The following is a 22,250-nucleotide window of genomic DNA, read 5'->3' on the forward strand; positions in this document are numbered from 1 at the left end:
AAACGTTTGCAACAAAAATTTCCAGCTCGGCGAACAGAACCACAACAACGAGCACCCGAGCTACAAATCTTCACCCAAACTTAGATTCCCTAAAGTATGGAAACAGGCCCTTCGGCCCAACAAATCCACACCGACCATCCAAAGAGTAACCCAACCAGACCCATTCCCCTACACTATATTTACCCCTGATTAATGCACCTAACACTATGGGCAATTTAGCATGACCAATTCAGCTGACCTGTACATCTTTGGATTGTGGGAGGAAACTGGAGCACCTGGAGGAAAGCCACGTAGACAGGGGGAGAATGTCTGTGTGGAGTTTGCACAGTCACCCATGATGGGAATCAAACCCAGGTCCCTGGCGTTGTGAAACAGCAGTCCTAACCACTGAGCCACCCTTCTTCCTCCAGTTTGCGTGTAGCCTTACTGTGACGGCGGAGGAGGCCCAGGATGGACATGTCACTGAGAGAGTGGGTGGGAGAGTTGAAATGGCTGGGAACCGGGAGGTGGTGTTCTTTGGAGCGTGCGGATCATAGATGTTCTTTGAACCGGTCCTGGAGCTTGTGCTTGAGTTCTTACAGAACTGGAATCAATGGATATCAGGGGACAAACTCTCCGGTGGTTGAATTCATACCTGACACATGGTAAGATGATTGTGGTTGTTGGAGGTCAGTCACCTCAACTCCAGCTGCTTCAGCTATGACCTTCCCTCCATCAGAAGATCGAAAATGCGGATGTTCGCCGATGATTGCATAATGTTCAGCCCCATTCATGACTTCTCAGATACTGAATCTGTCCATGTTCAAATGCAACAAGATCTGGACAATATCCAGGCTTGGGGTGACAAGTGGCAAGTAACATTTGCACCACACAAATGCCAGACTATGACCATCATGAAGAAGAGACAATTTAACCACCACTCCATGGCATTCAACAGTATCACCATCACTGAAACCATTACTATCAACATTTTTGGATTAGTGGTGCTGGAAGAGCACAGCAGTTCAGGCAGCATCCGAAGAGCACCATTACTGTCAACATCCTGGGGGTAATCAGTGATCAGAAACTCAACTGGACTCACTATGTAAACACAGTGGCTATAAGAGCAGGTCAGAAGCTAGGAATACTGTGGCAAGTAACTCACTTCCTGATTCCTCAAAGCCTGTCCATCATCCACAAGGCACAAATCAGGACTATGATAGAATACTCCCTACTTGCCTGGATAAGTACAGACTGAACAACACTCAAGAAGCCTGACACCATCCAGGACAAAGCAAGCCGCTTGATTGGCACTACATCCACTCCCTCCACTGCTCAGTAGCGGCAGTGTATTAGCTACAAGAGATACACTGTAGAAATTCATCAAAGATCCGCAGACAGCACTTCACAATCCCACGAACGTTTCCATCTAGAAGGATAAGGGCAGCATTCACGTAGGAACACCACGACCTCAAGTTCCCCATTGCTAACCACTGAGCTACTGTACCTTCACTGTCACTGGGTCAAAATCCTGGAATTCCTTCCCTAGTGGCATTGTGGAGAAGAAAGTGAGGACTGCAGATGCTGGAGGTCATAGTCGAAAAGTGTGGCGCTGGAAAAGCACAGTAGGTCAAGCAGCATCCAAGGAGCAGGAGAGTCAACGTTTTAGGCATAAGCCCTTCATCAGAAATAGCATTGTGGGTCAACCCACAATAGATGGACTGCAGCGGTTCAAGAAGGCAGCACCCAGGCTCCTACCTTACCTCTGTAACCCCACACCTACCATGATGAATCGACCTAACCTACAGGTCCCTGGACTCTATGGACAATCCACCTAACCTGCACATCTTTGGACTGTGGCAGGAAAACCATGCAGACACAGGAAGAAAGTGCAAACTCCACAACAGTCAGTCACCTAAGGTTGGAATTGAACTGGCCCCTGGCACTGTGAGGCAGCAGTGCTAACCACTGAGTCACCAAGCTACTGTACCCAGCTGCAGCTACTGGTGAATCACATTTCAGAACTAGAGCTCTGGGTGCATTTACTGAGGAGCACCTGCAATATTGAACATGTTGTGGATTGCACAGTGGGATGATGACACTGCAGGTGAAGACAGGACAGGGAAATGGCATGGGTGACCACCAAGCAGAGTAGAGGAAGACAGGTAGTGCAGCAGTCCTTGGTGGCTGTTTTTGATACTACTGGGTGGGATGACTGTGTAGGGAAAAGCAATGGCAGCCAACTTCATGGCATTATGAGTAAATCTGCTGCACAAAAAAGAAGGAAGAAGCATAGCAGGCTTTAGTGATTAGAAATTCTACTGTAAATCAGACAGACATTCCTGTGATAGCAAGACAGACTCCAGGATGGTATCTCTTTTCTCTGGTGACAGCGTTAGTGTTGTAACTGAACCATTGCAGGATATTCTAAAGGGTGAGAAAAACAGACAGAGATTGTGATACATATTGGTACTAGTGATATAGATTGAGAAAGAGTCCTACAATTTAGAATTTAGGAAGCGAGGAAATAGTTAAGAACAAGAGCCAAAAGTCATAATCTCTGAATTACATCCAGTGCAGATGCTAGTGAGTATTGAAATATGTGGTTAGTCCAGATGAATATGTGGCTGGAAAGGTAGTGCAGGAGGAAGGGTTTTACATTTCTTGAACAATGGGATCATTTTTGGGGCTGGTGGTAGCTATATAAGGTTGCATCTAAACTGGAAAAGGAACAGCATCCTTGTAGAGAGGTCTGTTGCTGCTGTTGGGAAGTGATTAAACTAATTTGGCAGGTGAGTGAGATCCAGATAGGAGTATCAGCATTGGGGAAGGTGACTGTGTAGGGGAAAGCAAATGGCAGCCAAGTTCACGGCACTATGGGTGGATCTATGGCACAAGAGGGGAGGAAGATTAGAAGAGACAGGCAAGGGGGTCAAGCAAACACAAAGGCTATAGGTCAACCAAGGTATAAGGGATTTTAGCCAAGTTGGATGGTGCATGTTTTAATGCAAGGAGTCCACAAAAAAGGCAGGTGAGTTGAAGACAAAAATTAAAATATTGTATGATGTAACTGCTGTCATTGAGATATGATCAAGAGGGGTCTGAGATTGGCAGCTCAATATTACAGGCGAGAAGGAGGAAAGACAGCAGTGGGTGTTACTATTCGAGAGAAAGTGACTGGTCAGGATGAACGCCCCAGCCATGCACTCAGATCCCGAGTGGACCAGCTGGCAGGAGTAGTTCCTGATATCTTTAACTTCTTACTACGGGCAGCACAGTGGCTCAGAGCTTAGCATTGTTGCCTCAGTGCCAGGGACCTTGCCTCAATTCCAGGCTTGGGTGACTGTCTATTTGGATTTTGCACATTCTGGTGAATGTGTGTTTTTCCTCCAGGTGCTCCAGCTTCCTCCTCACAGTCCAAAGATGTGCAGATTGGGTGAATTGGTACTGGGAGATGTGAGTTCCAGGGACAGCCTACTAAATTGCCTTGATCCTTTGCAATTTGCAAAAGGTTTGTGGCAGATGCTATCTCCCTGACTCTACATTTATCCCTGAAACATCTGGAGAACAAGGATACCTTGATCAGGCTCCTATTAATTCACTAAAGCTCTGCCTTCATCACCATAATCCCAAACAATTTCTCAGCCATACTAGGGAAATTTAAACAATCCTTAGATAAGCACATGGATGATTTTGGGGTAGTGTAGGGGGAACGAGCTGAGAATAGTTCACAGGTCAGTGCAACATCGAGGGCCGAAGGGCCTGTTCTGCGCTGTATTGTTCTATGTTCTAAACTCATCTCCAAACTCTGAGACCTAGTTCTTTGCTCCCTCCTGTGATTGGGTCCTCGACTTCCTGACCCATATACCGCAATCAGTAAGAATAGGCAACACCACCACCTTCACGATAATCTTCAACACTCGTGCCCTGCAAGACTGTGTACTCAGCCCCAGACTATACTCCTTATTCACTCACGACCGTGGTTGAATTCCAATTCAACTCCATTTACAAATTTGTTTGTAGGTCAGATCTTAAATGATGACAAAGATTGAGTGCTTAATGGCATGGTGTGAAGACAACAATCTCTCTATCAATGTTAGCACAATGAAGGAGCTGGTCATTGATTTCAGGAAGCGGTGTAAAGGGCACAACCTTGTCTGCAAAATTAGTGCTAAGGTGGAGATGGTCAACAATATCAAGTTCCTGGGAATAATGATCACCAACAATCTGTCCTGATCCACACACATCGACACGATGGTCAAGAAAGCAGAACACCTCTGCTTCTTCAGTAGGCTAAGGAAATTTGCATGTCAACAAAAACTCTTACCAATTTTGATGAATGCACCATAGAAAGCAACCTAGATGGATGCATCACTGCAGTTCAAGACTGCAAGAAACTACAAAAAGTCACAAACACAGCCTAATCCATCATGCAAACCATGCTTCCTTTCACTGACTCCATCTATATTTTCTGCTGCCTCATGAAAGCAACCAACATAAATCAAAGACCCTTCCCATCCCAATTATACTCTCTCCCATCCTCTTCGGTCAGGCAGAAGATATAAAAATTTGAATACACATACAAAAGAAGAACACCTTCTTCCCTGCTATTGTCAGACTTTTGAAAGGAGCTCTCAAATGTTAATGTTGATCTCTCTCCGCACATTCTCTGTAGGGGCAACACTATATTCTGCACTATTTTCTGCTACTCTGATGCACTTTGTATGGTATGACCTGCCTGTATTACACGCAAAACAATACTTTTGACTGTATCTCAGTACATGTGATAACAATAGATCAAATATTGATCTAATGATCAGAAGATGAATTATGGAAGTAAGAAAGGATGATATTTTAGAAGGCTCCTCAAATAAAGTCATATGGGCAGAATTTAAATACCAAAAAAGAGCAATAACATTGTTGGGAGTGCACTATACAGAGCAGCCTTGATTATCTGACCGCCCCGGGCGGGGGGTATTTTGTTTAGATAATTTAATGTTCAGATAATTAAATGCCGGATAACACAGTTTAGTCAAGCATCGGGACCTTGCGATCTTGTCCAGATAATCTGAAATTTGGATAATCAAATGCCAGATAATGGAGGTTCCACTGTAAACCCTAATGGTTACAGAGAAACAGAATAACAGATATGTAAGAAGATTTCAGAGAAATGTAAAAGTAATAAGATTGTGATAATAGGGATTTCAACTTCTTCAATATGAATTGGGGTAGTCATAGAGTGAAAAGGTAAAAGTAGTTGAACCCTTAAAATGCATCCACAAAAGCTTTTTAAGCCAGTATGCAGAAGGCCCTAGAAAAGAGCATAGTCCTGGATTTAATTTGAAGTAATGAAGTCACAAAATTAAGTGAAGTATCAGAGGGGTAGAATTTTATAGTCAGCATTATAACTCTATTATTTTCAAGACTGTTATGGAAAAGATCCTGGAATGGCCTGGAATCAAAGTTAAATCTGGGCATTGGTGGGCAGGGGTTTGGGATGTCTGATTTTAATAAGATCATGTATGATTCGGCCAGAGTTGATTGGGAGCAAATAAGACCATAAGACAGAAGAGTGGAAGTAAGGCCATTCATTCTATCAAGTCCACTCTTCCATTCAATCAAGGCTGATTGGAACTTCAGTGCCACTTACCTGCAATGTCCCTGGACTAGTACTCCCAGATCCCTTTGTATTTTGGCTTTATGAATTTTCTCACCATTTAAAAAAAATAGTCCATGCCTGTATTCTTTTTACCAAAGTGAAAGACCTCGCACTTGCTCACATTGAATTTCATCAGCCATTCCTTAGACACTCTCCTAAACCTTTCTGCAGCTTCCCCACTTCCTCAGAACTACCAGCCTGCCTAACATTGTATCATCAGCAAACTTCGCCAGAATGCCCCCAGTCCCTTCATCCAGATCATTAATATATAGAGTGAACAGCTTCGGCCCCAACACTGAACCTTGCAGGACACCACTTGTCACTAGCTGCCATTCTGAAAAAGAACCTTTTGTTCCCAACTCTCTGCCTTCTGACAGACAGTCAATCCATGCCAGTGGCTCACCTTGAAGACCAGCAGCCTCCCGTGAGGCACCTTATCAAAGGCGTTTTAGAAGTCTAGGTAGCTAACATCCGCTGGGTTTCTCTGGGCTAACCTACTTGATACCTCTTTAAAGAATTCTGACAGGTTTGTCAGGCACGACCTCCCCTTACTAAATTCTAGAATTTTACCTACAATTGAGGTTAGACTAATCGGCCTATAGCTTTCCATCTTTTGCCTGGATCTTTTCTTGAACAAGGGGGTTACAACAGCGATTTTACAATCATCTGGAACTTTCCCTGACTCCAGTGATTTTTGAAAGATTACAACCAATGCCTCAGCTATTTCTTCAGCCACGTCCCTCAGAACTCTAGGATGTAGTCTGTTAGGGCCAGGAGATTTATCAACTTTTAGACTTTTCAGATTTTCTAGCACTTTCTCTTTTGTTATGGCTACCATACTCAACTTTGTCCCTTGACTTTCCTTAATTGTTGGGATATTACTCATGTCTTCCACTGAGAAGACTGACACAAAGTATTTATTCAGTTCTTCTGCTATTTCCTTATCTCCCATCACTAGCCTTCCCGCATCAATTTGGAGCGACCCCAATTTCTACTTTTTCCTCATTTGTTTCTTATGTATTGAAAGAAACTTTTACTATCATTTCTAATATTATTGGCTAGCTTACTTTCATATTTGATCCTCTCCTTCCTTATTTCTCTCTGTTATCCTCTGCTTGTTTTTGTAATCTTCCCAATCTTCTGAATTCTCAGTGCTCTTGGCAACTTTATATGCTCTCTCTTTTTCTATGATACATTTTCTGACTTCCTTTGTCAGCTATGGCTGTCTAATCCACCACCCTCCCACCCCAGATAATCTTTCTTTTCTTTGGGGTGAACCTCTATACAGTGTCCTCCATTATACCCAGAAACCCTTGCCATTGTTGCTCTACTGTCTTTCCTATTAGGCTCTGCTTCCAGTCGATTTTCGTCAATTCCTTTCTCATGCCCTTGTAATGGCCTTTATTTAACTGTAACACCATTACATCCAATTTTGCCTTCACTCTTTCAAACTGCAGGCTGAAATCTACTATATTATGATTGCTGCCTCCTAAATGTTCCCTTAAGTTAAAATCTTTTATCAAGTCTGGCTCATCACAAGCTGTTCTAGAATAGCCTGCTCCCTTGTGGGCTCCATCACAAGCTGTTCCAAAAAGCCATCCTGTAAGCATTCCATGAATTCCCTTTTTTTGGATCCACTGGCAACATTACTTGCCCAGTTCATTTGCATATTGAAGTCCCCCATGATCACAGTGACCTTGCCCTTCTGACATCTTGCACCTGGTACATCTTGCGTCCTGGTCCTGGCCACTGCTAGGAGGTCTGTACATAACTCCACATCATCTGACCCTATGTCATTCAGTGCCATAGATTTAGTCTCATTCTTAACTAACAAGGCAACCCCAGCCCCTCTGCCCACTTTCCTGTCTTTTCAATAAATTGTAAATCCTTAGATGTTTAACTGCCAGTCCTGAACCCCCTGCAACCATGTCTCTGTGATGCCTACCACATCATAATCATTCACAATGATTTGTGCTGTTAATTCATCTACTTTGTTACGAATACTACAAGCATTCAGGTAAAGCACCTTAATGCTAATTTTCTCATCACCTCTAGTAGTATGTCCTAAGTTATCCTTCCTTTTAGATTCATAACTTAAAGCAGTATTTAACAAGTGCTGGAAAATGGGATTAGAATTGTTCATGGTTGTTTTTGACTGATGCAGACTTGATAGGCCAAAGGGCCTTTTTCTGTGCTTTAAACCTCTCTGACCCCATGATTCTTAGTCTACAAAAAGCATGTTCTAAATTTTGAGCAGTGTTTGAAAAGTGTGTGATTTTAAATAAACCTGTTGGACTATAATCTGATGTTATTTGACTTCTAATCTGTCCATCCCAGTCCAACACTGGCATCGCCACATCACATACTACAATCAACAAAAAGAAAATCTATAGATGCTGAAAATGTGAAACAAAAACAGAAATTGTTGAAGAAACTCAGCAGTCTGGCCAAATCTGTGGAAAGAAAGCACAGTCAATGTTTTGGGTTCAGGTACCCTTCTTCAGAAGTGATTATAGTTGGAAAAGGTGGCATGCATACTGAAGAAATGGAGCCCAGGGAGAGAGAATAGCAGTCGGACAGACAAAGGAATGGATAATAGTGAACCAGAGAGAAAGAAAAGTTTATAATAGGGACCTTTAATGGATGAACATGGTATGGCTGTGATGAAAGCAGCCCATGTCAATAACAAGGCCAGGAGTAAATGACATGGAAAGTGGTGTTCAGATCTCAAAATTATTGAACTTGATATTGAGTCCAGAAGTTTGCAGGATCTCCAAGCAGAAAATGAGATGCTGCTCTTCCAGCTTGTACTGAGTCCTGCTGGAGCAGGACTCCACACAGTCAGGTCTGTGACAGGAATGTTGGCCAGGGATCACAGTGCTATGTTGAAGTGCACTACTGGGATTCTACAATTATTACCAGTGTCCTTGCAACGGAAAGATCATTTACCTGGTTCTTCAGCAGGCTTTACACTTTCATTAATTACCATGCTTTCAGAGATTGCTACAAATATTTCCACCAGTTTGTCCACAGTCTTTTCAAGTAATTTGCTTTTTGGGGTCAAAACTTCTGCCCATTCTTCACAGCAAGTCTGTCGAACACATAAGCATACCAAAGGTGAATATACTACAATAAAATGACAATACTTCATATATTAGTAGCACATTTTTTTAAAAACAAATGCAATGAAACCAGAAGTTGCCAGATGTTAATGAAAGATAATTCTTTTTCAGTTGAATTTAATAGGTCCCACGAGAGTCAAAGAAAAACAATGAGTAGCAAGCCCATCTTTTTGTGTGTAATATGGAGCATTTCTTATGCCAGCTTTACTGCAGATCTCCTGACAACTCATTTTCAGATACATCAATGACTGTATCATTGCTACCTTCTGGTCTCATCCCAGAGACGGAAAAATGAATCAAACTTGCTTCAAATTTTTAATCTTCACCGGTTTCTTTTTTCTAATCTTTGACTTCTATCCCTATTTATAGGTTTAGATTAGATTACATTACAGTGTGGAAACAGGCCCTTCGGCCCAACAAGTCCACATCGACCCGCCGAAGCGCAACCCACCCATACCCCTACGTTTACCCCTTACCTAACACTACAGGCAATTTAGCATGGCCAATTCACCTGACCTGCACATCTTTGGACTGTGTTAGGAAACCGGAGCACCCGGAGGAAACTCACGCAGACACAGGGAGAACATGCAAACTCCACACAGTCAGTCGCCTAAGGAGGGAATTGAACCCAGATCTCTGGTGCTGTGAGGCATCAGTGCTAACCACTGTGCCACCGTGCCGCCCAAAGCTGACTTCTAACTTCATTACATATCCACTAATGCCCATAGCTATCTCAACTACACTTTCTCAAATTCTGCTTTCTATAAGCACTTTATTCCATGCTTCTCATTTCTCCATTTCTATTCCATTATTTTGGTGATGAGATCTTCCGTTGAACAAGCTAGAAATGATTCAGTATGAATAGCAGGCGAGGTGGTGGTGTAGTGGTATTGTTCCTATGGTAGTAATCCTCGAATATAAGTAATGGGTTGGGGAACGAAATGCAGAAACCACCATAGTAGATGATGAATTCTGAATTTAAAAATCTGATGATGTAACCATTCTTGTAAAATTTCATCTAATTTGCTATTGTTCTTTAGGGAAGGAAAACTATTATCATATAACCTCAGATCCAAAGACAGAAGTGGTCTCACAAGCTATTTAAGTGTACCAAATCACTCAAAAAGAGGAATGAAATCAGACAAATCATTTGTATCGAACCTGCAAAGTCCTCCTTCACAACATTTTGGGCCAATGTCAGATTTTGAAGAGCTGGTTCACAGATGGTGGAATTTGAATTCAACAAAAATCTGGAATTAAGATTCTAATGATGACCCATTGTTGATTGTTGGAAAAACCCATCAGGTTCACTAATGTCCTTCAGGTTAAGCAACTCCCTAACATGGTTGAAACAACTTCATAGAGGCAGGTATCTCATTACCGAGTCACCTTTTATTTACACACACTAGTACATTACAATTGTCTGGCTTCCTCAGAGCTGGCTCTGAGAGTGAACACTCTTTTTCGTTATTTTATTAAACAATACAGTTTACAAACAATTAACATTAACAGCTATATACAGAGAAACAGCAATTTACAAGGGAGAGGAGTGGCAAAGCCAGGCTCCAAACCCTACCGTTCAACCGTTTCCAGGGAAACCTCAAATCACACTCTCAGTCATCACAAAACAGTAACAGTAACAAATACATACAAGACAGTCCAATTAGATAAGAAACAGTACATAGAATACAAACCCCCTCCCAGCAGGGCTAAAGTGAGGACTGCAGATGCTGGAGATCAGAGTCTAGAGTGGTGCTGGAAAAACACAGCAGGTCAGGCATCACAAAAGAAGCAGTAACAAATACATACAAGACATTCCAAATAGATAAGAAACAGTGCATAGAGTACAGGTCCCCCCCAGCAAGCCTCCAGTCCCTCCCACCTCCGGCATTCTAAGCCAGCCCGCCCCTACACCCTTTCCAGCTCTCGGTCTGATCATATCCCTTCCAGCTGTCGGTCCGCCCTGACACACCTTCCAGCCAACTCTAGGGCAGCCCGTCCTGTTTCCCTAACCCCATCCCCCCCCACCCCAAGATGACAGCAATCAGGATGGCCTACCCACATTCTGGCATCTCAAACCGCCCTTCACAAGCTCCGGCCACCTCACTGACAGCCTGGGCCAGTACCTGCCGGGAGTGACAGCGCTGAGGATGGCCTACCTGCCGTCCGCCTCTCGGTCTGCCCTTACGTACCATCTGGTTCTCACACCGACGCGCCATCCGGCCTGTGGACTGCCCTGACACATCTTCTGGCCACCTCTAGGACAGCCCGTCCCCTTCCCTAGGACAATGGAACGCAGAGCAGTCCACAAGCCTTCTGTATATCGGCCTGCCCCAAGGCATATTCTGGCTCTCAGCTGCTCTAACACCTTCTGACCACCTCCAGGACACCCATCCTGATTATCCCTTTTTGGAATGACTGCGCTCAGAATGGCCTACCCACCTTCCACCTCTAAGGGCAACTGGCATTGGGGTGGACTACCCATCCTCCGGCTATTGGGGTGTCAGCTTTTGAGACAATCTAATGAGCCTCCCCATCTCACAGTAATGCCTTCCAGACCCAAGGGACACACAAGACAGTGCAGGTAATAAATCCAACAAGCAACAACTCAGAGTCAATTATCCACAAACAGAGTCCTTTCTAGTACAGAGTTCATTACCATAAACAGTTCTCTTCAAAATGTAGAGTCAATTCCCAGGAACAGAATCCACTCCAGTATACAAAATGCATTGTCAGAAATAGAGTCCACTCCAAACTGCAGAGTCCATTGCCCAAAGGAGAGTTCACAACCGAGGGCAGAGTTGACTCCTGAACACAGCAAATGCACCCCTGACAGCACACAAATGTGCAATCTCCATAGAGTCCTAGCCCATCAATAGAGAACCAGGTACACTCTCAGGAACACAGTACATTTTAAAGGTGTAGTTAACTCAAGGGTTATGGTCCATTCCCAAAGGTAGAGTCCACACCAGGATGCAGCAATTGCTCACCTCCCAACACGCACACACATACACGTTCAGCCTTTCCAGAGGCTAGTCACCAACAAAGGACCACGCTTACCCAAACAGGAATAGTTCATCTGGAAAGATATATTTTCTCACAAGGGCTCAGTCCAAACACCAAACAAAAAGTGAAAACACATTCAACAAAACAGAAAACCAGAATGCAAGGGCTAAGCCCTGGCACAAAATCAACATAGTCCTTTTCTCTAAGTAAAAGAAAAAAGAATAACAAACAGGCTGTACCCAGCCAATGAAACGAAATAGTTCGCTAATGAGGGCTGAATTACACCTGAAACTCATTGACTGGGTAGATCAGGCAGTCCTCAATAAAAAAGGAATACTCTATTTTGATTTAGTCCCTACCCTCCCCTTCACTGTTTGATCACACAGCATTGCCCTTTGATGTGAAGGGCACTGCTTGTCACTGGCCACTCGGGTGTTTCCTTTCTTCCTGGTGGTGGAAGTCGAATAAAGATTCATATGCCTTGTGTCTCTCACTGTGTCTCACACCTGCACACACACACCACGGGTGCTGGGGAAAAAATAAGCACTACCGCAGTTAGGCGGTAGTGTGGGGGTTAAATTAAAAAAAAATAAACAGAAGAGTGAGTTTCCTTTGTTCCTGGTGGTAGAATATGATTAAAAAAAAACCAGAAGAGTACCAAAATTTAAAAAAACAAATAAAAAAAAGGAATACTCTATTTTGATTTAGTCCCTACCCTCCCCTTCACTGTTTGATCACACAGCATTGCCCTTTGATGTGAAGGGCACTCTAGTCACTGGCCACTGGGTGTTTTCCTACCTTCCTGGTGGTGGAAATTGAATAAAGATTCATACACCTTGTGTCTCTCACTATGAGTCACACCTGCACACACGCACCATGGGTGCTGGGGAAAAAATAAACACTACCGCAGTTAGGCGGTAGTGTGGGGGTTAAAAAATAAAAAAATAAAAATAAAAAAGGAATACCATTTAACAAACTGGCTATATAATTTAGCCAGTTCAGGAATCAGTTCCCACTCATCCCACCTCCCCCCCCCAAAAAAAGCAGAAACCACCAACAGCAGCAGTAACACTCTGACTGTGGCCCAGCCAGCATAGAGTCAGTTATAGAGTCATAAAGATGTACAGCACCGAAACAGGCCCTTCAATCCAGCTTATCCATGCCGACCAGGTATCCCAACCCAATCTAGTTCCACCTGCCAGCACCTGACCCATATCCCTCCAAACCCTTCCTATTAATATACCTATCCAAATGCCTCTTAAATGTTGCAATTGTACCAGTTTCCGCGACTTCTTCTGACAGCTCATTCCATACACGTACCATCCTCTGCATGAAAATGTCGCTCCTTAGGTCTCTTTTATATCTTTCCCCCCTTATCCTAAACCTATGCCCTCTACTTCTGGACTCCTCCACTCCAGGGAAAAGACTATCCTATCCAGGCCCCTCATGATTTTGTAAACCTCTATCCAGTCATCCCTCAGCCTCTGACGCTTCAGGGAAAACAGCCCCAGCCTATTCAATCTCTCCCTATAGTTCAAATTCTCCAACCCTTGTATATCTTTTCTGAACCCTTTCAAATTTCACAACATCCTTCCGATAGGAAGGAGACAGAATTGGATGCAATATTCAAAAGTGGCCTAACCAATGTCCTGTACAGCCTCAACATGACCTGCCAACTCCTGTACTCAATACTCTGACCAATAAAGGAAAGCATACCAAACGCCATCTTCACTATCCTATCTATCTGTGACTCTACTTCTAAGGAGCTATGAATCTGCACTCCAAGGTCTCTTTGTTCAGCAACACTCTCCAGGACCTTACCACTGAGTGTATAAGTCCTGCTGTGATTTGCCTTTCCAAAATGCTACAACTTGCATGTATCTAAATTAAACTCCATCTGCCATTCCTCAGCCCATTGGCCCACCTGATCAAGATCCTGTTGTACTCTGAGGTAACCTTCTTCGTTGTGCATTGCACCTCAAATTTTGGTGTCATCTGCAAACTTACTAACTATACCTTCTATGTTCACATCCAAATCATTTATATAAATGACAAAAAGCAGTGGACCCAGCACCAGTCCTTTTGGCAAACCATTGGTCACAGGCCTCTAGCCTGAAAAGCAGCACTCCACGATCACCCTGTCTTTTACCTTCAAGCCAGTTCTGTATCCAAATGGCTAGTTCTCCTTGTATTCCATGAGATCTAATCTTGCTAACTAGTCTCCCATGAGGATCCTTTACTTGTCGAATGCCTTACTGAATTCCATGTAGATCACGTCCACTGCTCTGCTCTCAACAATCCTCTTTGTTACTTCTTTAAAAAACTCAATCAAGTTTGTGATTTCCCACACTCAAAACCATGTTGACTATCCTTAATCAGTCCTTGTCTTTTCAAATGCATGTAAATCCTGTCCCTTAGGAGTCCCTCCAACAACTTGCCCACCACTGACGTCGGGCTCGCCAGTCTATAGTTCCCTGGCTTATCCTTACAACCTTCGGTCAGTCGAACAAAGATGCCAACTTCCATCTGAATACTCTGTAAGCCATTCTCCACTTTTTGCATTTTCTAATAGGCCTGTTTGGGAAAGATGTTGGGTTTCAGCTGATAGGTGCTCTTGTATGGTTACATCATTAATCCTTCATACCAAACAGTCTCTCAGCATCTTATTAAAGGTTAAACCATTGTCTCATGCCTCTGCCAGTCGTCTTAACCTCATCAAAAATCCCTGCACAATTCCCTTGGTTCTTGAACTGCTGAGTAGAACTATTAGTGTCTCAGAATCAGAGCAGGTTTGCGGTTTTCATATTCCTTAACTAGACCCATCAGCTCTTAAAGGTTTTCGTATCTGGTGCCTCAGGGAAAGGTAGGCTCCTAATAACCAAAAAAGCTGCAGGTCCACAAGCTATGCTATTGAAATAACTCCTTAGAAGCTGGTACCCCATCACCAAGTCACCCTTTATTTACATGTGCATAGTGCTTGACATTGATCTGGCTTCATCAGAATCAGCTATCAGGGTGATCAGATCCTCTGATACTCCTGTTTATTTTTTCTTTTTTTTAGCAGTACTTGACACTGGTCCAACTCCCTCAGAGCCAGTTCTCAGACTGAATCGAACCTCTGACACTTTTGTTTGCTTATTTTTCCCCAGCACCCATGTTGTGTGTGTGCAGGTGTGTGACACAGTGAAAGACAAAAGATGTACAAATCTTTAATACTCCTGTTTATTTTTTTTTTATTTAATTAAACAAATTACAAAACAGTTTACCAAAAATAGTTAACATTTAACAGCAATTTTACAAGGGAGATGAGCAGCAAAGCTAGGCCCCAAACCCTACCGTTCAACCAGTTTACCCACAGAGATGAGGACAGACCTCAAATCCCAGTTCCACATATGAGAAGACAGCGACAATGACATTTGTACATAAAAAGACTAATCCAGTTACATTAAAAAAGTGCATACAATACAGACCCAGCAAGTCCCCATCCCTCCCACCTTCCGACCACTCTAAGGCAGCCAGCCCCAACCCATCTTCCGGCTCTCGGTCCACCTCATGCTCCCTCCAGTTCTCGGTCCACCCTGACCCATCTTTCGACTACCTCTAGGACAGCCCGCCCTGGTACCCACTCGGGGTGACAGCGGTCAGGACGGCCTACCCACCTCCCGGCTTTATTAACCACCCTCAGCACCTTTCGACCACCTCTGGGGCAGCCCGCCCCGGTACCTGCCCGGGGTGACAGCGCTGAGGACGGCTACCCGCCTTCTGGCTCTCAGTCTGCCCCCACGTACCATTGGGCTCTCACCCACCCTGATGCACCATCCGGCCAGTGGGCTATCCTGGCACACCTTCCAGCCACCTCTAGGACAGCCCGTCCCCTTCCCTGGGACGACAGCATGCAGGGTAGCCCACAAGCCTTCCGGATCTCAGCCTGCCCTTACGTGCCTTCTGGCTCTCGGCTGCTCTGACACACCTTTCGACCACCTCTAGGACAGCCCGTCCTGATTACCCGTTCTCAGGACGACAGTGTTCAGAATGGCCTACCCACCATCCGGCTCTCAGGGTGACTGGCAAATACTCCTGTTTATTTTATTTTTTTCCCTGTTTATTTTTTTTTATTTTATTAAACAAATTACAAAAACAGTTTACAACAAACAGTTAAATTTACAGCTGCATACAAGAGACAGCAATTTTACAAGGGAGAGGAGCAGCAAAGCCAGGTCCCAAACCCTACCGTTCAAACAGTTTATAGGGACATGAGGACAAACCTCAAATCCCAGTTTCACATATAAAAATATAAAGAGACATCAACAATGACACTTGTACATTAGACAATACTGTTACATACAAAAGTGCAGACAATACAGACCCAGCAAGCCCCCATCCCTCCCACCTTCCGACCACTCTAAGGCAGCCCGTCCCCCACCTTCCAGTTCTCGTCCACCCCATGCCCCTTCCAGTTCTCGGTCCGCCCTGACACACCTTTCGACCACCTCTAGGACAGCCCGCCCCAGTACCCGCCCGGGCTGACAGCGGTTAGGACGGCCTACCCACCTTCCGGCTTCACTAACCACCCTCAGCACCTTTCGACCACCTCTGGGGCAGCCCGCCCCGTTACCTGCCCAGGGTGACAGCGCTGAGGACGGCTACCCGCCTTCTGGCTCTCGGTCTGCCCCTACGTACCATTGGGCTCTCACCCACCCCGATGTGCCATCCGGCCAGTGGGCTATCCTGGCACACCTTCCGGTCACCTCTAGGACAGCCCGTCCCCTTCCCTGGGACGACAGCGTGCAGGGTAGCCCACAAGCCTTCCGGATCTCAGCCCGCCCCTGCGTGCCTTCTGGCTCTCGGCTGCTCTGACACACCTTTCGACCACCTCTAGGACAGCCCGTCTTGATTACCCCTTCTCAGGACGACAGTGTTCAGAATGGCCTACCCACCATCCGGCTCTCAGGGTGACTGGCAAATACTCCTGTTTATATCTGTCAGCAAGAGCTCCCTGGTTGGGCAAAGTTACCAGCCTAATGAGGGAACTCATGTTCTATGAAATTCAACCGGCAAACCTCATTACAATCACTACAATAGTCATACTTATTGAATTGTGCCTTATATGTTCCATCATCATCCCTGGTGTTACCTTGTCCCACAAACAGGACAGTTCCAGCAGAGATGACAGCACAATGATATAACATTGGGAGGGTGCTACCCTGGGAATTCTCAACATTGACTTCAGATTCCATGAAAGTCATAGAATTACTCAAACATGGGCAGGAAACTTGTATACTATGTACTACTGTCTCCCAGCATATGAACCACGTTGAACAACATTTGGAGGAAACGCTAAGGATGGCAATGGCACAGAATGTACTCTAGATGGCTGAACTTCAATGACCATTGCTGTTACCAGATAAAGACCAACAGCCAAATCAAATCAGTTTCCCTGTTCCTGTATTTGTACTGCTGTAAAATTACGACAATCAATGACCTGTTGTGCTTTTCCAGCATCACACTCTCAACTCTGATCTCCAGCATCTGCAGTCCTCACTTTCTCCCGATTGTCATGAGTCAATGTCCAAACATCTGTCATCTGTTTGAACATAACACATCTCCAGAAGTGAAATAAATATCAATTTGTTTGCTCTCCTTTTGTCGAAAATAAGCTGCTGTTCAAAGTCCAAAGGTCATTTCTGGCTTTCAGCTCACAGTTCACACATCCAAACCAAAAATGATAAAAAATAAAAATAAAATAATGAAGGTCTCAACTTCACCAAAAGTGGCTTTGCAGTACCACTATCAACTGAGCTGTATGAGACCTAATGGACACAGCTTTTAGACTGGGTCTATGGTGGGTGGTGAAGATCCAACAAGATGGAAAAACATCTTTGAAAACAATCTCACTAATCTATTTAATGCAAATACATCTCCTCATGACAACACTGATACGAATGACCATCACATAGTTGTCATGGAAATAAAGTGCTGTCTTCACATTGAAAATATCCTTCATGTGCTATGAGACATTACCACAGTGCAAAATGGGACAGGTTTCAAATAGATTTAGCAACTCACAACAGGTCATCCTAGAAACAGTATGGGCCATCAGCAGGGAATGGAACTGTACTCAGCCACATTACAATTACCACCAAGGCAGGGTAGCAGCCTTGGCTTAATGAAGGTTGCAGGACAGCATGCCAGGAGCAGCACCAAGCATACCTAAAAATGAGGTAATAACTTGCTGAAGCTACAACATAGGATGAAAAGCATAAACAGTCAGTCATAGAAAAAAAATGATTCCGCAATCAGGGAATCAGTTCTAAACTCTGCAGCACTGTCACATCCAGTCATGAAGAATGGTGGATAATTAGTCATCTCACTGGAGGAGGAGGCTCTGCAAATATCTCCCATGCTCAATAATGAAGGAACCAGCAAACTATGAAATTAACTTGGCAGGGGAGTTGCATACAGAGAGAAAGTTAAGTGGGGGAAGATGAATGTCCAAAATTAAAAGAGATAGCAAGAGAGTAAAGAAGGAATATAAATTATAGGCCAGTTAAGGCACAAGGGATTTTTGCAAGATTAGACGTCATTAATTTCAATGCAAGGAGTGTGACAAACAAGGCAAATGAGTTGAGGGCACAAATTAAAATGTGGGAGTATGTCGCTGTGTCGCTGAGACACAGTTGAAAGAAGGCAGGGTTGGTAGCTCAATATTACAGGATATAGAGTCTTCAAATGACACAGGGAAGGTGGTAAAAGGGGAAAGGGTATCACAACATCAGTCAGAGAATCAATTATAATAGTAAGGAGGAATGATATTTTAGAAGCCTACCTATATCCACTGGCTCTGAAGACTTATGTAAGGTCCACAGATTGAATATCCTCAGGCTGAAGTTCTACAGGGTCATCCGTTCACCTGAAGCTTGTGCCATCAGGTCCTAGTTTCTCTGACAAAATCCACATCCACTCTATTTAATAAATACTTTGTATCAATGCTCACTAATGAAATCAGGGTGAAATTAACACAGATGCAGAGGAGGTCCTGAGAGGTCTGGCAATCTGAAAAGTAAATAAGTCTCCACAGCCAGCTGAAATGTATCCCAGGGCATTCAGTGAAACAAGGGAGGAAATAGCAGCATTGCTGATAATAATTTTCACTCCCTCTCTGACCATACGCGTCAGAGGACAGGAGATCCCTCAAAAAGGGAGCAAGGGACAAAGTGGTTAGGAAGACATATGGAATATTTGCCTTTATTAGTGAAGATACAGAGTTTAAGAGCAGGGAGGTGATGTTGGAATTGTACAAAATGTTGGTTAAGCCAAAGCAACTGCACACTGTGACTAGTTCTGCAATCTACGTTATAGGGGTGGGGAGAATGATTGCATTGGCGAAGATTTAGAAGAGATTTACCAGGATGTTGCCTAGGGCTGGAGAGTTAATGATGAGAGTTTGAATAGACTGGGATTGTTTTCCTTGGAGCAGACTGGCTTGGTCAAGAAATATTAAATCATGAGGGGCACAGACAGAGTAGACAGGAAGAAAAGTTACCTTTTGTGCAGGAATCAGTGACCGGGGCCATGGATTTAAAGTAAGGGGCAAGAGGTTTGAAGGGAACGTGAAGAAAAATCTATTCACCCTGAATGTGTGGAAATCTGGAATGGGTAGTAGAAGCGGAAATCCTCATAATAAAAAAAATCAGATGTACTCTTGTGATGCCAAGGCACACAAAGCTAGGGTCACAAAGCAAGTCATTTTGCCCGAAATGTCGATTCTCCTGCTCCTCAGAAGCTGCCTGACCTGCTGTGCTTTTCCAGCACCACACTCTCGACTCCGATCTCCAGCATCTGCAATCCTCACTTTCTCCACACAACGCTCAGGGTCAAGTGCTGGAAAATGGGAATAGGTTTTTGTTTGATCAGCATAGACTCAATATTTCAAACAGCCTTTTCTGTGCTGTTGATCTCTATGACTCAATAACTTGCTCAGTATGAAAGATAAAGCTGAAGTTTTTATAACAACATTCAGGCAGATGTTGAGTAGGTTATTCATCTCAGCCTTACCCAGAGCTCTTCAGCATCTTCAGTCTTCAGTCAAGTTGGTTCACTCACATGCTAAGAAATGACTGAAGAAACTAGACACTGCAAAGGTCATGATTCCTGCCAATATGCTGGTACAGAACTGAAGACATGTACTCCAGAACTTCTTATGCCCCTAGCCAAGCTGTTCTAGCATAGCTACAACACTGGTGTCTACCCGGCCATGTGGAAAATTGCTCAAGTATGTTCTGTCAACAAAAACAAATCAAGACAAATCCAAACCAATCAATTACCACCCATCAATTTAATCTTGATTATCCGTGAAGTGATGTAAAGGGCCATAAACAATGTTATCAAGCAGAATTCATTTAGCAATAACCTGCTAAGTGAAGCTCAGTTTGGATTCTGACAGGTTCTCTCAGCCTCAAACCTCATTACAGCCATGCTTCAAACATGGATAAAAGAGCTGGACATCGAGAGGTGAATTGATATCATGGGAGCATTTGACCAAGTATGTCATCAAAGATCCTAGGCAAAACCAAAGTAAGTGGGATGATGGGAAAAACTCAATCTTGTTTGGAGTTGTACCTGGTTCAAAGGAAGATTCTTGTAATTGTTCTGAAGTCAGTCATCTCAGCTCCAAGATATCTCTTCAGGAGTTACTCAAGATTGTGTTGTAAGCCCAACTAACTCCAGTAATGGCCATCTCCAACAAGAGAAAACCTGAAAATCACCTCATGAAATTCAATAATTCGAACACTGTTGCACCTTCCACTTTCAACATCCTAAGGGTTATCATTAACCAGAAGCTTAATTGGACCAGTCATATAAATGCAGTGACTACAACAGCAAATCAGAGGCTAGGAATCATTAGACAGTTCCTTCCAAATTTACAATCATCATTGCCAAGAAAGACAGGGGTAGTAGATACATTAGGACACCATCTGCAAGGTCCTTGTCAAGCCACTCACCATCTTGACTTGGAAATATGCCAACATTCCTTCACTGTCGCTAGGTGAAAATTCTGAAACTCTTTTCCTAATGGCATTGTGGGTCTACCAACATACACATTCAGTGATTACCTTCTCTGGGGCAACCAGGAATGGGTAATAAATGGTGGACCAGCCAGTGAAGTCAACATCCTCAGAATGAATAATAGAAATGGCCTATCCGCTTCTAAATAGATAACTAGACAATCTGAATTTTAGAGTCATAGAGTTCAATAGTATGGAGACAGATAGACCAACAGGTCCATCCATGCTAACCCCTTTTCCCCACAATTGGCCCATTATCCTTCTAAACCTTTTCTATCCATGTATTTCTCCAAATGCCTTTTAAATGTTGTTAATGTACCCACTTCAACTTCTTCCATTGGCAGCTCATTCCACATGCGTACCGCCCTCTATGTAAAAAATGTTGTCCCTCAGGTTCCCTTTTACTCTTTCCCCTCCAACCTTAATTTGATGCCCTTTAGTCCTCAATTCCCCAACCTGGGAAAAGGACTGAGTGCATTCACCCTTTCCATGCCTCTCATGATCTTATACACTTCAGTAAGATCCCCTCTCAGTCTCCTATGCTCCATAGAAAAATGTCCAAACTTGTCCAACTCTCCTGATAACTCAGATTCTTAAGTCTTGGCAACGTCCTTGCATATTTCTTCTGCACTCTTTCCAGTTTAATAACATCCTTCCTATAGCAAGGTGCCAAAGCTGAACACAATACTCCAACTGCGGCCTCACCAAACTTCCACACTCAATGTCCTGACTAATGAAGTTAAAAGTGACACAACACTAGCTTATAGTCCAACTGGTATATGTGGAAGCACTAGCTTTTGAAGCGCTGCTCCATCAACAAGGAGCTGTGGAATAGGATCATACGATACAGAATTTATAGCAAAAGAATACAGTGCCATGCAACTCTGCAGCCTTGGTTCAAACATGGATAAAAGAGCTGAACGTCCAAAGATGAATTGAGAGTGACTGCCCTTACATCACGGGAGCATTTAACGAAGTATGTCATCAAAGAGCCTTAGCAAAATTAGAGTAAATGGGATGATGAGAAAAACACAATCTTGTTTGGAGTTGTACCCTGCACAAAGGATGATTCTTGTAGGGTTCACCAGACTGATGCCTGGGATGGCAGGACTGGCATATATCCATCCCAATCCATTAGCAGCTTCTTCACATCCTGACTGATGAAGGCCAGTGTGTCAAAAGCCTTCCTCACTGCCTTGTCTACCTGTGACTCCACTTTCAGAGAACCATGCATCTGAACTCCAAGGTCCCTCTCTTCCACTTCACTCCCTAAGGTCCAACCATTCATCTGAATTCCAAGGTCCTTCTCTTCCACTTCACTCCCTAAGGTCCAACCATTCATCATGAAACTTCTACCTTGATATGACTTCCCAAAATGCAAGGCCTCACACTTATCTATATTGAACTCTACTTGCCATT

The 22,250-nt window shown here is 43.8% G+C and overlaps 1 protein-coding gene across 1 annotated transcript in view; it reads right to left on the reverse strand.

Moving 5' to 3' along the window:
* Positions 1 to 22,250, reverse strand: part of LOC122540179 (dynein axonemal heavy chain 8-like) — a 1,258,818-nt gene that overhangs the window by 812,328 nt on the left and 424,240 nt on the right. The window contains exon 21 of the mRNA XM_087976819.1: positions 8,588 to 8,729. Within this exon, the coding sequence (XP_087832945.1) occupies positions 8,588 to 8,729 (142 nt within the window). The remainder of the gene's footprint in view (positions 1 to 8,587; positions 8,730 to 22,250) is intronic.

Source organism: Chiloscyllium plagiosum, unplaced genomic scaffold (assembly GCF_037043375.1).
Source record: "Chiloscyllium plagiosum isolate Xiang-an unplaced genomic scaffold, Cpla_swu_hap1 HiC_scaffold_3, whole genome shotgun sequence".
Classification (NCBI taxonomy): Eukaryota; Metazoa; Chordata; class Chondrichthyes; order Orectolobiformes; family Hemiscylliidae; genus Chiloscyllium; species Chiloscyllium plagiosum.